General features: G+C 39.9%; 1 protein-coding gene across 12 annotated transcripts in view; it reads right to left on the reverse strand.

Annotated features, from left to right (window-relative positions):
- Nucleotides 1-451: 451 nt before the first annotated feature.
- The window catches only part of MAGI1 (membrane associated guanylate kinase, WW and PDZ domain containing 1), a 685843-nt gene continuing 668627 nt past the window's right edge, over nucleotides 452-17667 (reverse strand). For 5 of the 12 annotated variants that reach the window (XM_032149440.2, XM_058437138.1, XM_058437140.1 and 2 more), the window contains 5 exons: nucleotides 12045-12138; nucleotides 11855-11915; nucleotides 10661-10804; nucleotides 8464-8602; nucleotides 2322-4388 (listed from right to left, as the gene is read on the reverse strand). In XM_032149440.2, coding sequence (XP_032005331.1) covers nucleotides 3634-4388; nucleotides 8464-8602; nucleotides 10661-10804; nucleotides 11855-11915; nucleotides 12045-12138 — 1193 coding nt within the window. In that variant the 3' untranslated portion in view covers nucleotides 2322-3633. The other 7 variants (XM_032149449.2, XM_032149448.2, XM_032149446.2 and 4 more) reach the window with 4 other exon arrangements.

Raw genomic sequence — 17667 nt, forward strand, 5'->3', positions numbered from 1 at the left:
CCTCTATAAAAATACCAAAAATTATTTGGGCATGGTGGCACGCCCCTCTAGACCCAGTTACTCAGGAGGTTGAGCAGGGAGGATCACTTGAACCTGGGAGGTTGATGCTGCAGTGAGCTGCGATCATGCCACTGCACTCCAGCCTGGGCGACAGAGTGAGACCCTGCCTTAAAAAAAGTGTTTTTTTTTTTCCCTTTATTTTGATTGGAAAATAAACCAGGACAACAAAAAGAGTAGAGTACTCATTGTCATGCAGAAATCTTCCTCAAAAAAAAAAAAAAAAAAAAGTTTGTGTCATTTACTGAGGACTCTTCTGATTGCCAAAGAAGTGCATCTATTCTTAGCTCTGTGAAGTATGTCCCTTTACAGATGAGGAAATGGAGGCTTCAGAGGAGGTTAAGGAATGTGCCCAAGAATCACACCAGAAGTGACGAAGCTCTTAGTTTGGCAGGATTTGTTTTATTATCAGGGTTCTATGCTATACTGTACTGTGCTGTTTAAACTTTCATGTGCATACGGCATAGCTGAGAATCTTATTAAATGCACATTCTGACTCAGCAGGTCTGGAGTAGGGCTGAGAATATGCATTTCTAATAAGCTCCTCAGTAGTGATGAGGCAGCTGGTCCACAGACCACACTGTGAGTAGCAAGGCACTATGCTATTGCAATGGCATAGGTCCTGCTCTTTCAACACAACGGCACTTCATCAAGTTGGAGTCAGGGGCCCTCAATTGATTACTTGACCCTGATACATTTGAAACAACATAGAGACAAGGAAGATATCAATCCAGAAGCAATAGTGGTTGTGGAATGCATACATTTCCATGTATTTTTACAGTAAAAATGCATTAAAAAATCTTTCACAAAAGAAACTTAAAAAATACAATTAGGGTGTTGAGTCCTCCCCCCCCAACATTCTTTCAGGCATCAACTGTGTAACAGAGGGAGACAAATTCCTAAATCATTTGATTTCATCATACAAAATACTCATCCATCATCTCTCATCAAGACATTTACATTAAGGGGGGGGGTGGCGGGATTAAGGAAAGTAGGCTCACAAGAATCAGTTTCCAATTTAAGGTTACAGTAGTTCAAAGAAAACTATATCTTTCTGCTTAATGCATAGTCCCTGTACAGTACAATATTTCCAAACAAATCTGATGTGTGGAACGCAGGTGAAACTGCCACACCAAAAAGTCCACGGATTGAGACAAGCCCAGGTGGGTAGCACATAGACTTTAAATTGTCAAATATCATCTTATAACAAGAAGGACATCAAGATGTTAACTTCAGGATATATTCCCAAAATCCACCTTGATTTCCTTTATTTAAAATTCTGGATCACAATTGAGAGTATCAGTCATTTAACATCACAGATTTTGTTAGAACTAGTGAGAAGAATCCTAGCAGTGGAGCCCTGGGAATAAAATCTCCAAGTCAGCTCTTAGGAACTTGATGAAAAAGAACATCGTTATTCAGTTGTACTCTTCCTCAGCCTTACTACAGCTCAATGTATGCTTTGTATGGAAAACTTTAATAATAAAAATAGCATTCACAGACTTTTCCCTCCTTTTTAGCTACAGAATGTATATTGTGTCTGTTCCAGGAAAGGAACTTGTTTTATAAATGTCCACACAACTATAGCTACTCATTCTAATGTTATGTATAAACTCATGTCAAATAAAGCTATGAACAATGTAATATTTATATATGCATAGTGTTTTATAAAAAGATTGGCCCACATACTGCTTTTCATCAATACAGAAAGAGCATTAAGTCCATAGCACACTGCAAGAAATAAATGAGTGAAGAACAGAGAATGCAAACAAGTGCTTAATAATTCACAAGCAGGCTCACCATGGAGGAAATGATGATATTCAAACCAACTAAAGCTTTAGAGAATTACTTATATAGTCTCCCATTTTCAAACAACTTTACATACCTGATTTAGTTTACATGAAAATATATCCCCATGAATCAATTTGTTCCATATTCAGAAATATAAACACATATCACATTCCTCACAGCTAAATTTTGTCATAAATTCTCTTTTATACAAGAAAAAAAGGCAACAATTGTTTTCTTTTTTTTCCCAACAGGCTCTATTAATTACAATTTTTAGCTCTGTACACGCAATGATTGGCTGGTTTTTTTTTTCTTTTTCCTTTTTTTTTTCTTACAGTACCATGGGAACAACAGTGATTGACTTGCAAAGTTTTCTGTCTGTATGGAAAATGCAAAACAGTACTACAGAAATACACAATGCACTGTAAGCAGCGGTTTGCTGTAGTGGTCCAACAGGTAAAAGCAAACATTTTGGCTCAGCTAGGCAGTAATCCACTTAAACCACATCCTGGGGCTACGGCCGACCCAACCACAGCTCCTGTGGGATCAAAAAGAATGGGTCTGTTTAAAAATAAAAATTGTTATGTTTTGTGCTGCTGTCCAAGGACTCAAAGGACAGAGTCATGAGGCAGAAGTTTCCCAACCAGATCTAGAACCACTGGGACCACTTCCTTCCTTTCCCTTCTACCAACCTAGAGACTTGGACTATCGTTTCAAAGTGAAATTGGCATTTCTAACAACGAATACCCACAGCTCTCACTTCTTTAAATATCAGCAGAGAGGTTCCTTCCACCAAGGCTCATTCCCTCCTCCCCAGTTTGGCAAAGAGCAACCATGGGCTTCTACTAAAAGGGAGGGGGGCATGCTTTCCAAATTGGGGATCTTATGTCTTCCTCACCCCAGGCACACTGTCCCCCATTCCATCTACTATTCAGCCTCCAATCAGACAACACAAAAGACGCTTGTTGTCTGTTCCTTGTAGTAATTGAACAAAGCTGAGATGGCATTGCCTTCAATGAGATTTTATCAGATTTTGGAGATGATCACGAACCTGACTGTCTGTGCTTGGGCTGTATTTGGGTAAAGGTGGCCGACGTTTTTGTCTCTGTGCCTTCCTGGGCCAGGGAGAGTACAGACTGTTTCGGAACCAACTATAACTCACAATATAAAACTTCTTTGTGCTGCGCAGTTTAGCTATAAATATCCTTCATTTAGCAATAGTAGTCTTGTCATACAGTTTGCTTACTTCCAGGATCATCGGCAAACCTAATCCATCCCAAAGGGTCCTCAGCTTTTACAAATAAAACTTTGCATTTTTGCTCTTTGCTTTTAAGAAAAACTGCCGACTACAGTATAGCACTACATCACTACATGACAGTCTATATCAAATTAATTAAACTTAATCAATAAATTTCCTTACTTAGAGAAAATGATCAACAGCCCCATTTAACCAGGAGAGAAAAAGATTGCCCAAAAACGGGAACAATTCTTGACGATTCTACAGGTCACGTAGAAACAAAATTTATATCCCTTTGGGCCAGCATTTGGCAAATAATTTCCAAAAAAGTATGCATTTAAAAATACTTTCTTTAATATGATACATCAGGCACAATACTTTTCATATATATTTTTTCTTATAAGATTTCAAATGCATAAAATGTTTGTTGTTATTCATAGGATCATCAGGTTGTCAGATGCTTCATTAGGTAAGAAACTAAATAATTTCAGGTTTGTGACTTTCCTCTTAGAACCTTTGACACGGTAAAGGTTGGAATGTGACTCAGCGCCTCAGATACTGAGGTCGGTGCTACATTCTCTGTAAGGTCGCCTTCTCTGCTCCGGGGGATGTCTGGAACTTCTGCCGGCATCCTGTTTCAGATTCGCCTCTTCCCTTTCTGGGTGGCTGGCTCTGTCCTCTCTGTTCCTTCTGTCCAGGGACCGCTCTCTCCTGCGCTCGGGGGAGCGCGCGCGCCTCCGGTCGGTGGACTTGGCCCTGCGCTCGGGCGAGCCCCCTCTCCTGCGCTCGGGGGACCTCCTCTGCTCCAGGAGTCTCTCCAGAGACCGTCTCCGCCGGCTGGGGGAGCCGTCTCTCCTGCGGGTGGGCGACCGCTCTCGCCTCCGCTCCGGAGAGACGTCTCGTCTTTTCTCGTGCTTCTCCCTCCTCTCCAAAGTGTTGTCGGCGCTGCGGGTGCCCTCCCTCCGCTTCTCTGGGGACCGCCTCTTGGGGCCGTTGGCGGCTGCCGCGCGCTCGGCCTGCGCGTCCCTCCGTCCCTCCGGCGCCCGGTCCTTGGGTCGGCATGCCCCGCTGTCGGGTTTCCTCGAAGTCCCATTCCAGGTGTGGTGTTCATTGGGTTGTCTGCTATACTCTCTGCTGCCTTTCGGATCCCTTGCGTGTGCCCGCTTTTCCCCATGTGGTGATGATTTGTGAAGTTCGGGTGGGTAACTGGACTCCAATGACGGATGCTGCCGGCGGTCGGGCCCGGCCCTCACTTCCGGAACACCTTGTGGACCGGCGGGGGGGCCGTGGCGGTCGCTGCTGGGGTCTGCCAGGAAAATAAACGAGAGCAACAGTTGGGTACGAAGGTCCCTCGGCTCCTGTCCCCGTTCCCACCCACACTCGGGACCTCATTAGTCACAACAAGCAAACAACTGTTAAAGCAGTCAGACTCAAAGCCAACTGAATCTTGTTCATTTAAGGATAACTGCACATAGTTCGGGTTAAAAACTAGTACTTGTGGCTTTCAGCGTCTGGCTGACTGAATGTTCTCCATACCTGAGACATAGATCATTAAAGAACTGACAAAAATCAGTCATGATTTGAGTCTTTAAAGGCACAATCCAAATAGTCTGTCTAGACGCATCAAAATTTCCTCTCTGTGGCTATCCCTTGTTCTTTCTTTCCCACCCCCAACCCTTTTCCCCTCCACCCACCCCTCTCCCACCCCCAAGAAAATATTCTTTGCTTTAAAGAATACTTGTTTCGATTTACTTAAAAAGGATTTAGGGTATTGATGTGAAGAAGGGGCACCTGGGAAGCTTTCTGGAGCAGGGCAGGAATCATCTACATCTTATCTGGGTGGTGATTAAATGGGCGCATACAGAAGTGAAAAATCTACTGCACTGTATACTCAGGATTTATGCATTTTACCATATGCAGAAGTATACTTCTATTAAAAAAAAAAATCCAGGGTAGCAGGCAAAGGGGATTACAGAGGCAACATGCTGGCCAGATGTTGATGACTGGCAAATGGGATATGTACGCAAGGGCCCATTAAACTGTTCTAGCTGTATTATTCAACTACTTTCTCTGCTTTTGCATACATTAAAAAATAAGGAACTGTTCTTAAAAGGTGTTTTCTGATAGATAAAAGGAAGGGGAAGAGAAGTTGCTAGGTACACATTTGAGATTGGATGGGGGTCAGATACAATTTTTGGTTTAGAGGCACTTTTTCTTTGTGATATGGGAGGCAGTCATAATGACATCTAAGAGCTTGGAGTCACTGGGCTGCTCCCTATAACATCAAGGTTTCTACAGGTTTAAAAGCAGGGCAGCCCATAATGGCCCCTATTTATCATTATTCAATATTTGAAATGACAGTGCAAATGTTTTAGGCAGTGTCCTGAATTGAGGAGAGCTCTTTTCAAAGCTGGGATGCTTTGTTGCAACTAAATCCAACAAGTCATCCACATGACACCATTCCAAGCAAAGCACCTGAAACAAGGCATTGCAGTCTGGAGGGCAGGCTTGTATGACAGTCAGAGACTAAGGGGTCACTGGGGCTCTTTAAGGATCTTTCATGAGCCAACAAGGTCAATATTTAGCAATTAACCTGTTTCATGACAACTTCCCAAAACCTAGAGTGGGTTTTTAACAAAAAGCAAGTGAAAAGCCAAAAGCAGGGGTCAGCCAACTTTCTCTAAAGGGCAGTAGTAAATAATCTGGGTGTTTTGGGCCTCACCATCTCTGTTACAGCTATTCAGCTCTGCCACTGTGGTATAAAAACACAGGCAACACAAAAGTAATGGGCATGGCTATGTGTCAATAAAACTTTACTTACAAAAACAGGCTATGGACAGGATTGGGCCCATGGACTGTAGTTTGCAAAGAGATACCTGACCAAGCAGGAAATCTCATCTTCCCATCTAGCAAAGCCCTATGATACAGGGCTCCATGATACAAGGTTCATTCTTTCTAAATACTGGGTTGGCTATGAGAATGAACAAAAAACAAGTTCTTAACAAAGGTCATTTGAAGATTTGGATACAGGAAGGTACTTGGATCACCAGTGGGTTCTTATGCCTACTTTTAAGACAAGGGAAGGCAATACTTCAACAGGGTCAGCGTTGTACTTACAATTCAAAGAACGCAGGGTGCTCAGAATGAATTGCCAAACATATCAAAACAGAGCTAAGCAGAAGCAATGAGGAAATTAGGCCACAGCACAGAAACACCTAGTATTGATTGAGCTACAAACCGTAGTTTGATTATGGCCCATAAGGTAGAAGCAAGCCTCCCCGAGCTTTTCATTTCTCATACATGCAGCGATATTAGGAGGTATCATCGCTGTGGAAGGGAGGGCCCAGCACCAAGAACAGTCAGAGAGAAAGAGAAAGAGAGAAAGAGAAAAAGTTGAACATTTAGATTCCCTATAACACAGAGGAAAGAAAAAAAAATCTACATTTGTTAACATAGGGCAAAGAGAGTTTATTTGTCCAGTCAGACAGTCTAAGGCAACACTCAAATAAGGCTGCAGAGACCGCAATCAGAACAGTGACATTTTTAGACAGCCATAAGGTGACTCGAGAACCCAGACAATGAATGCATCCTTTTTTGTTTTGTTTTTTGTTTTTTGTTTTTTTTTTCAAACAACTGGAACAATGACAGGCTGGCATAGGAGAGCATTAACAATAAACAACAAAAGAACAAAATCCCTTCCCACCCCACCAAAAACCGTGGCAGTTAAATTAAGTACAAAAAACTCATTACAAAAATAGCCTCACAGAGAAGCAGGTTCCAATCAAGTCAGAAAAATATTGGAACTTAACATATTATAACCCATTTGTGACTCTAATCAATGGAATTAGAGAGATTTAGTCCAAGTGACGCATGGAGACATTACAGTAGCACAACCCTAGCAGGTTCAACCCTTCTTGGAAAACCATGTATTTAAATGATCTTTATTTTTAGCCCAAAGAACATTTGTTAGTGTTGGATTTTCATCCTCAGTGCAACAGACATAGGTTTTGAGAAGGTACACAGGTTACTGACGATGACTCTCAAATGAAATATCACATCCAACAGAAGCATAGGGAAGACAGAAAAGGGAGACAATGTTACACAGTTTCAGTGGTATCAATACACCTAATGGTCAGAAGTTTAGTACAGTGCACAGCCACAGCATCTCAATGTTGTCAAAATACTTCCCCTGTGGTTGGCCATGTCTATAGGGGCCTTGTCTAATACCCACCCTCCCCCGTACCTCGGACCCTTCGTATTTTGCACCTGTACAAATGTCCAACACCTGGGAAGGCTGGCCCTCCAAGGAGCTATCCTTCTCCTTGAGCTGCATCTGAATTAAACATCTCATCAAGTCCAAAATGCAACTGAGAATTGTGCAGAATGACTTTCAGAAAAGAGGGTGATAATAGATAAATCCCTAATAAAGGGGACCAACGTATCTGGGGACCATTCAATCACAGTTTCTATAGAAACTTTTGTAGACCTTTGGTTGGGAAAAAAAGCCCTACATCTAGGGCATAGCTTTTTTTTTTTTTTTTTTTTTTTTAAATTTTAAACACAAATCTCAAATAAATAGGACATAATTATTATCATATACAATATTTTGCCATCAGAACACTAAGCTATGTAAAGATCATTGCTGTCTACTCAAATCAAGTCTAAAGATATGACAAAGGAACTCTATGTATAACCTGGCTTTCCTCATAGGAAAGGTATAGTCACATGTTTCCCTCATGATGAGCACTGGGAATTTATTTCATCCTTTATCATTTAAAAACATTATGGCTAATATATTAACAGTTTTTGTTTGTTTGTTTGACAGTAGTTGGGCTCAGATGGTCTGACTTGGGGTAAGAGACCAGTTGGGGGATGGAGAAGTGTTGTATACAGAGCATAAAGGAGGTGAGCAAAGCCCCCAAATCTCTCAAAATTTCATGCCTCTTAAATAAAGACACCAAGTAACCAAAAAGGAAAAAATAATTGTGCCTCAATGTATCACTCAGGAAACCTGCTTTCCTGCTTCTTAAAAGGAGTATATAGTCATTTTGTGCTAACAATTGGATCTGAGGAACAGTTTGGCACAGTTCAAACAAACATTCCTTCGCTCTTGGTCGGACTAGACAAAATGTTCTCTCTGATTATCAGAAAGGGGGCTATAAAGATCTTGTCTTAGGCCATGCCCCAGTCCACGTAAGCAAGCAAAAGGATGAAATGTGTAGAGATTTCAGAACAAGCGAGGCAAATAATCACATGGTGCGAGAGGCTGGTAAGACACTGGTGAATAGGGGAAACAAAAAAGACTTTCCTGCTGCCGTTCTGGAGACAAATTCATGGAGTCATGCCAGGGAAGGAAGGAATGTTTTCATAGTTTGACCCACCATATTCTGGTACTGAGCCGTCTCCCCGCTTCAGAAACAGACGAACTCTGCGGCCACCGTTCTTAATGAGTTCTATAGCTCGAGAATGCTTCATGTTTTTGGTGGTCTCACCATTGATCTCTAAAATTTCATCACCAATCTGCCAAAGCAAAAGAAAACTAAGTGAGATTTAAAATTCATGTACGGATTCACCAAATGTTTACTAAGCACGTGGCAGAACATCTATTGCTTTGGACGTGGCAGTGACCAACAGAAATCCCTGCCCTCATGGAGATTATATTCTGAAGAGGGAAAGACAATTAAGAAAATTAGAAAACTACATATATGCCAAATTATATGATAAAGGGGGGAAAAAAGCAGTAAGGGCATGTTAATGGTTGGGGTAGGCAGCTTTTAAGAAGGCTCCCATGATTTCTGCCTCCTTGCATTCACAACCTGTGTAATCTCCCCCTGCCTTTGAATGTGAGCTACATCAAGTGACTTGCTTCTAATAAACAGAATATGGCAAACATGATATCAGTTCAAAGATTAGGTCATAAAATGATTTTGTCATCTGTCTTACTTGTGCTCTTTGCTTCTCTCGTTTGCCCTGATGCATGTTATGAGCTGTCCTCTGGAGTCCCAGGATAATGAAATGAGGGACTGCCCTATAAGGCACTGAATCCTGGTAACAACCATGTGAGTGAGCTTAAAAAGCAAACCCTTCCCCAGGTGAGACTTCAGATGAGACCATAATCCTGACTGATACATTGAATGCAGCATTCACTTTGTGTCAGCCACTATTCTAGACACTGGAAATAAAAGAATAAACAAGACGAGGCAGATCCCCACTCAAACACAGCTTATATTCTAAAAAGAAGAGGAATAACACTGGCTTTCAAGTCTACAGTCTTTAATTTGAATCCTATCATTTGGTAACTGACTTGCTCCCCATACTTTAACTTCCTGGAGTCTATGTTCTTACTTATAGAAGAGGCTGATAATACCACTCACAACTACCAAGCTGCTGGCATCAAATCAGGTAATACATGTAAACCTGTCATGTAAACTATACACCATTATACAAAGTAGCATAATAATATTTCATTTGATCAGAAACTTTTTAAAGTGATTAAAAGGCAAGGGAAAATAAATTCCTTATATCTGAAATTCAAACAAAAGGAATATATACCACCATGTATCTTCCCTTGAATATATACATGCAAAAGAAAAGGATATGAGAGAAACTGGGATACTGTTTGCCCCTGGACACTATTTTTACTATATTTTTCACTGTTTAATTTTCTTAAAACACATTCATGCTCTACCTTCTCAATTTTAAATGTTAAAAAATTCACTCTGAAGAAACTTAAACATCAAAATTGTGGCTTAAGTGCAAGTGTTACGATCCTCACCCTTAATCAATTTTTCCCTTTTCCTGCTCAGGCCCAACTGCATTCACTTTTTTCCTTTCCTGGCCTGACTGTCTTGATTTCTTTTAATCTGTTGTAAATGGCTCTCTATGGGCAATTGCCAATCTATGTGACCTATCTATGAATAGATGATTTATGTTTTCTTAATCATCTAATCTGCCCAGGAGAACAGCACATTCATCTACAGGAACAGATATTAGCAAAACAGAGCAGAGTGGACTTTTGGCATTTATGTATTAAAAATTTGTAGCTCTTACTACAGAGCAACTCTGAATATTCATGCCACAGAGCCCTGGCTCTTTGCTAAGGCAGAGAGTAGACTTGCTCTCTTTGAGCCTAAGGTAAGACCACTCTGGTAACCAGCTAGAGGATAAGTAGACCTCACTGCCCAGAATCTACAGGGCCATAAAGCTTTCCTGCTTTCTAAGCATGCCAGGGTACCCCAGAATTCCTGCCAAGGGATGTGCCTGTCCCATGACATTAAGCACAAAAACTATAGAAATAGGCTCTGAAAAATATCTACTGTAATATATTTACAAGTAATTTAAATCCTTTATTCCCTATATCAACCCCAAAGAGGTGGAAGTGTTCACCTAACTTTGGCAGCTATAATTAATTGTGCTTTAGGGAGAAATATTTGGTAGGGTAGGAGTCACGCATTTAAGAGAATCATGAAAGCTATAGAAAATGTAATTCTTACGAACATGAACATTCTAACCGTATATGACAAGAATTCACTGCAGATGGTTTATCTGCACCTACCCCAGACTCCTCTCTCCACTTACCCTCATCTTTCCACACCTCTCTGCAGGACCATCCTCTGCTAAGCGCAGAACATAGAGGTCCATGTTATACTCTCGGCCTCCTCGAAGGCTAAAGCCAAATCCCTTGGCTCCTCTTTCCAATTCCACAGTGTAAAAATCTTGCTCCTATTTAAAGAAATTAAATGCAATCATTCTAGGAGAACTAATATCCACAGGACTCTTCCTAAACATTCTTGGCAAAAAGGCACAATCTCTATCCCCCTCTTGGTGACTCTTGTTTATTAATAATCTTGATTCATCCTCATTAATCTCAGAAGTCACAGATCCAGAATTTGAAAACAGTTATGAGCATGTCTATGTGCATGTGTGTATTTAATATAACATATGTGGATTAAAATTTAATCAGTGAGGCTGTGATTTGCATTTGGGGAAGGACAATTCCTTATTACATGATACCAGCCACCTGGCTGCTGGATGCCCAGCCTCCCTGACCTGTGTCCAATAAATGCTGGCTACGCCCATCATGAGGATACCAACAAAACCTCTCCAAATCCTGATCAAGGAAAATTATGAAGGGACAACCGAAAGCCCCCAGGCAACCAGTAAAGAAAGAACCCAGCTGGGCACCTGTAATACCAGCTACTCAGGAGACTGAGACAGGAGGATTGCTTGAGCCCAGGAGTTTCAGTCCGGCCTGGGCAGCATAGTGAGACCCTGTCTCTTAATTTAAAAAAAAAAAAAAAGGAATCTGTTTAATTTTGCATCACCCAAAGTTCCTCAAATTTGTTTCACCTGCTATTATCTTCACACTCTCCCTTGCCATCCTGAGGACAGGCATTTTGCTCTATAGATCTCACCTTAAATTCCCAAGCCTGAAAAACACCTTATCAAAAAGACATTTTCTTGGCAGAAGCATGTTTATGAATACTATGAGTAGACATTGGTTGCTTTGCTTTCTCTAACTGCCAATCCTTGTGACAATTACAGCTTTTCATTTTTTTTCTCCTAGAAAAGGCTATCTAGGAATAAGTTAAGGTAGTAAAATAAAATGTTATTTCCTAGACAATCAAATGTAAGTATATATTTGGTAAATCACCTCACAAAAGGTTATTTCTTTTAAATTAAAGGTGCTTCAAAAAATATCCCATAAAAGTAGCTTAAGAAAGTTGGAAGGAAATGTGCAAAGTATAGAGAAAAAAGAGACATGGTGCTCACCTGTGTTGCCTGGGGTGCTTTGAACTCAAACTGAGATTCCTGCTTTGGTTTGGTGGTATTCCTGCCAAAGTGAAAGAAATAAATATAAGAGCAACCCATTAGCAAACTGAGAAAGAATCAAGGACATATATTGTCATGCTGGGAGTTACTTTTTTCCCCTTTAACAAAGGAAACCAAAGCCATGTCTGACCTTGTCTCCTGGGTCCCTTGCTGAGAAGGGGTGTGTGTGGTGGTGATGGTGGCGATCTTCTCTGCATTGGTCAGCAAGGTGGCATTTGAGGACTCTGCAAAGAGGGATAGAACATAAAGAAATGAAGGCCACAGAGAAGACATCCTCCAGCCAGGAGGTATGCAGAAGCCCTGTATCTGAATAACAAGTGTGCCTTCTCTGTCCCCATTTCAAACAGTCTGACTTGAATTTCTAGACAATTAGGAGTTTAATAAACCATTTTAAGATCTTCTCTGATGTGGGTCATGTATGTCCCCATGACCCTTCTCCCAAACAGACACCTCCACAAATAAAACAGAGTTTGCTAAAGAAAACACTGCTCTAAAATTCTAGCCAAGGTAGGTGTTTCTCACTCCTCCCCTGCCACTGAAAAAAGGCAGTCCCATCAAAGTGCTGCACCACAGCAGAATTCTCTTCCAGAACTTTAAAGGCTGATAATAAATGTCTCTGCCAACATTTCCTGCAATTTATCAGCAATATTTAGTGAGTTGGCTTGATTTCCTCAACTGAATATTAAAATCAGAAGTGTACTAACATCTTGTTAAACACACACATAATGTCCACTTCCTTTCCCATTGCTTTTAATAAAGCACAACTGAAAATATGGAACTCTTGACAGATGTTTTTGGTATCACTCATGAAAAGTCAATTTTAAAATTTGCATTAGTCAGAGACAGAGTTTGTAAATATAAGTTATACAAATCATGAAGCCACCCCATGAAATGAATTATATCCCTATATAAGTTGACCTTCTTCTCCACTAATCACATTCACAAGCAACTTCATTATCTCCAGAAGTTTGGAGATTTTGAATCCAAAAACACTTTTAAGTGCAACTACAGACTGCACTTAAGGACTGCACATACTAAAATATAATCATTCCTATAGTAATAGCTATATGTTCTTTACTAATAATTTCTTCATTAAGATCAAGGCAAGTAGCAACCAACTATGAGCAAGTTGTATTTTTAATATTTAATTGTAGGTTGACTGAAACTTGTCATACATTTTCTAATAAAGAAAATGCTAAATGTGGTGTTAGGTTCCATTATAAGATTCACCTGTGCATGCCCGTTTAATTCAGTGCACCATTAAATCTAGAAGTTACCAGGGGACCTATGGCTTACAGTAGGCACTTTTGTGTTTACTGAATACATGTATCTTCCCATCACATTTAACTATCATATGGGAAAATATGTTAACTATTCCAAACTGAGATACCTAGAATATATATCTTTCCACTGGAGTCCTGGAACAAAAGACATCCCACGAATCCCAACTACCTGTGGTCTATCTTCCATTTATATTTCCCAAGCATCTTACTCAGCTTTGGTCCGGCTTCCTGTTATTTTATTTTCATGACACATAGTGGTTAGAAGCATGGCCTTGAGATTCAGACCTGGGATCAAATCACCTTTTTTTTCTACTCATTAGCTGTGTGCCTTATTTTTCTTGTCTGTTAAAATGGGGTGATGACAATAATTCCCCTCTCATGGATAAAAGTATATGCAATGTTCAAGCTCTGTGCCTGAAATACAATAAGCACATTTCTTACAGCTACTACTTTTTATTACTATGAGACCTTGTATAAGTTATTTAAACCCTCTGCAAAATGAGAAAGTCGAAATATGATTTCAACAGTTAATATATTGCAGCCATAAAAGTCCATTATTCTTATAGCTAAGGCACAAGAAGAAGAAGAAAATAACTAAATCAAGTGAATTGTGATGTGAATCCCATTCATGTTTTGGGACAATGTTTGCCAAAATCCGTTTTACCAATCATTTCCTATGCACTCCTCTGGGTCTTTACTACACCAATATGCCTGTGACCGTCCAAGCTGGGGAGGCGGTGTTTCTCAGGCTTATTGGGAGACAGTTTAGCACAATGGTGACTAGGTCAGATTCTGGAGTCTGACTGTCTTATCTGACTTTGCATTCTGTGCTCTTCAATTTCCTGGATGGGACTTGACCAAAGTTACTTAAATTCTCACTGCCTCAGTTTTCTCGTGTGCATATTGGGAATAAGAGAATTATCTAAGGAAATTGGGGCAAAGATGATCTAAGAAGATTGCTTGGAATAGTGCCTGGCACACAAAAACTGCTCAGAAGTGATTAGCATCTTTTTGGTACCATTTATTTATTATTGTCATCATAATGTTAAAAGCATATTGTTGGTATATTTTAATGACTGCTATTATAACAGCAAATTATTTTCAGAGCTTTTGGAGGAAAACTAGCTCCTTCATATGACTCCCATTTGAGGGCAGTTAACCAGCAGAACCAAGGAGATGAATCAGTGATATTTTATAAAGTACACTCACTGTGTCACTAAATAGGACAAACAAGCTGTATAGCCCATTGCTGTGACTCTCCAGAACTTTCATAAACACATGTATTGGTCTTTTAGCAAACTTCATATTGCTCATTGCAATTAATTTTATGGAGACTCTCAGAAATCACCAGTTTGTTCAGGCCATGGGGAAATCATAATCAGGATACTAAAAAGAATGTCTCCTTGTAATCAAAGTGATTACAATGATTGAATTGTACAGAGGTTCCTCTTTAGAGTTCTTGTGTGTTGTTGGTAGCCAGAGTTTTCTAAGCAGATCAGATTCCATTCTCAAACTATTTTTATTTTTCTGCTGCTTTCATGATTTGATGAGATAATCACCCAATACACAGAATTCCTTTATTATTTTTATTCCTATCCTTTATTTGCTATTTTTTTCCTCATCTGTATGTCTGTGAAACTCATTTTTGGGTTGAAGCTTAATTTTACACATGGTAAAATTAACATTTAGCCTGCAAATGTCGATTTGACCTTGCTGAATTTTCCTCATTTGTTGTTTATTTTAATCTACGAACCACCACCATTTAATGATCATTTACATGTGCCAAGCACTGTGCTAAGTCCATTACCACATATATTACTTCATTTGACTCTCACCACTCAATAAAATAGATGCAGTTATGGCCCCAGTTTACAAATGAAGACACCGGGGTGTAGAAAATGTAGCTAATATGTCTAAGGTCACTCAGGCAGCAGGTGGAGATATTGGGAATTAGACCCAGGACCTGCCTGACAGTGAACTTTTAGTTTTCGTTTTACATAGGAATTATGTGTTGGTATTGAGGAAATCATATCTAATTGGAACATTCCTTTCAAATAAGAAATAATTTTATTTTACTGTATAAATACTACCAACTTCACCAAGCAGTATCATAGATGAATTAAAATATGAAACACTCTGCTTTGATGGCTAGATTTTATAAGCCATCCTCAGAGCAGCACCAAAATAATTTTAGGTATACCCTAGATTTCCAGGATGTTTTTCTACTATCAATAAAGTTATACTTGTTTTAGTGAACTTTTAATTCTTCATTTGGAATTAAGCCAGGATTGTATTTGCTGAAATGCTCTCTAGCACTTTAAAATATAAAGATGAGCCCATTATAAAAAAGAGCTTTATCTCAAAGCAAAATTGGCCACTTACGGTGGAAAAAATATATAAGAAGGGCCTGAAACAAGAGTAGGAGTCTCCCTGCCCTCCAGCAACAGTATTAGAAAGAGGTGTCAATGTATTTGACTTTTAAAACTACAAGGCACTATGCTGAATAGGAGTGGTGAGAGAGGGCATCCCTGTCTTGGGCCAGTTTTCAAAGGGAATGCTTCCAGTTTTTGCCCATTCAGTATGATATTGGCTGTGGATTTGTCATAGATAGCTCTTATTATTTTGAGATATGTCCCATCAGTACCTAATTTATTGAGAGTTTTTAGCATGAAGCGTTGTTGAATTTTGTCAAAGGCCTTTTCTGCATCTATTGAGATAACCATGTGGTTTTTGTCTTTGGTTCTGTTTATATGCTGGATTACATTTATTGATTTGCGTATGTTGAACCAGCCTTGCATCCCAGGGATGAAGCCCACTTGATCATGGTGTATAAGCTTTTTGATGTGCTGCTGGATTCCAAAAGCAATGGCAACAAAAGCCAAAATTGACAAATGGGATCTAATTAAACTAAAGAGCTTCTGCACAGCAAAAGAAACTACCATCAGAGTGAACAGGCAACCTACAGAATGGGAGAACATTTTTGCAACCTACCCATCTGACAAAGGGCTAATATCCAGAATCTACAATGAACTCAAACAAATTTACAAGAAAAAAAACAAACAACCCCATCAAAAAGTGGGTGAAGGACATGAACAGACACTTCTCAAAAGAAGACATTTATGCAGCCAAAAAACACATGAAAAAATGCTCATCATCACTGGCCATCAGAGAAATGCAAATCAAAACCACAGTGAGATACCATCTCACACCAGTTAGAACGGCCATCATTAAAAAGTCAGGAAACAACAGGTGCTGGAGAGGATGTGGGGAAATGGGAACACTTTTACACTGTTGGTGGGACTGTAAACTAGTTCAACCATTGTGGAAGTCAGTGTGGCGATTCCTCAGGGATCTCGAACTAGAAATACCATTTGACCCAGCCATCCCATTACTGGGTATATACCCAAAGGACTATAAATCATGCTGCTATAAAGACACATGCACACGTATGTTTACTGCGGCACTATTCACAATAGCAAAGAGTTGGAACCAACCCAAATGTCCAACAACGATAGACTGGATTAAGAAAATGTGGCACATATACACCGTGGAATACTATGCAGCCATAAAAAATGATGAGTTCATGTCCTTTGTAGGGACATGGATGAAACTGGAAAACATCATTCTCACTATCGCAAGGACAAAAAACCAAACACCGCATGTTCTCACTCATAGGTGGGAACTGAACAATGAGAACTCATGGACACAGGAAGGGGAACATCACACTCCGGGGACTGTTGTGGGGTGAGGGGATGGGGGAGGGACAGCATTAGGAGATATACCTAATGCTAAATGACGAGTTAATGGGTGCAGCAAAACAACATGGCACATGGATACATATGTAACAAACCTGCACATTGTGTACATGTACCCTAAAACCTAAAGTATAATAATAATAATAAAAAAAAAAACTGCAAGGCACATGGACAGATTAGGTACTTTATGGCAAATTCCAGAAAGTACCCAACGTCCTTTATTAAACAGTGTTTATACCTACTTTAGCTCTCCCAGAGGAGTGAAAATGGAGATTACTACACTTTCAATGGCACTCATGTATCAAGAGAAGCAAATCCTAGCTCTCGCAGCCCTGTCCAGGGACTATTCCAAATCTCGGCACTTACTCTTCCGACAGCAGCTTCCATCTTGGGTTTCCACTTATCTATCTGTCACAAGCAATTACAATTCTAACTTTGTTCCCATATTAATATCCTCAGCCTCCCCTTATGGAATCCACATTGAAAGCAAAGCAAATCAACAAAGGATACAATTATTCCTGTTATAAATATTTTACTGGATAAACACGTATGTAATAAATATCTAAGGGCGGCACAGAAAATTTGAATCCCATAAATATTTTAAAAGTTTTGGGAGACTTTTTCCTATTCTAATGCCTTTGCCAAGGAAACAGCAATATCTATATGTTGCCAAGCTCTACCTCCTACATAAGCAAATACTTTGAATCAAGAGTGA

Source organism: Hylobates moloch, unplaced genomic scaffold, assembly GCF_009828535.3.
Source record: "Hylobates moloch isolate HMO894 unplaced genomic scaffold, HMol_V3 SCAFFOLD_4, whole genome shotgun sequence".
Classification (NCBI taxonomy): domain Eukaryota; kingdom Metazoa; phylum Chordata; class Mammalia; order Primates; family Hylobatidae; genus Hylobates; species Hylobates moloch.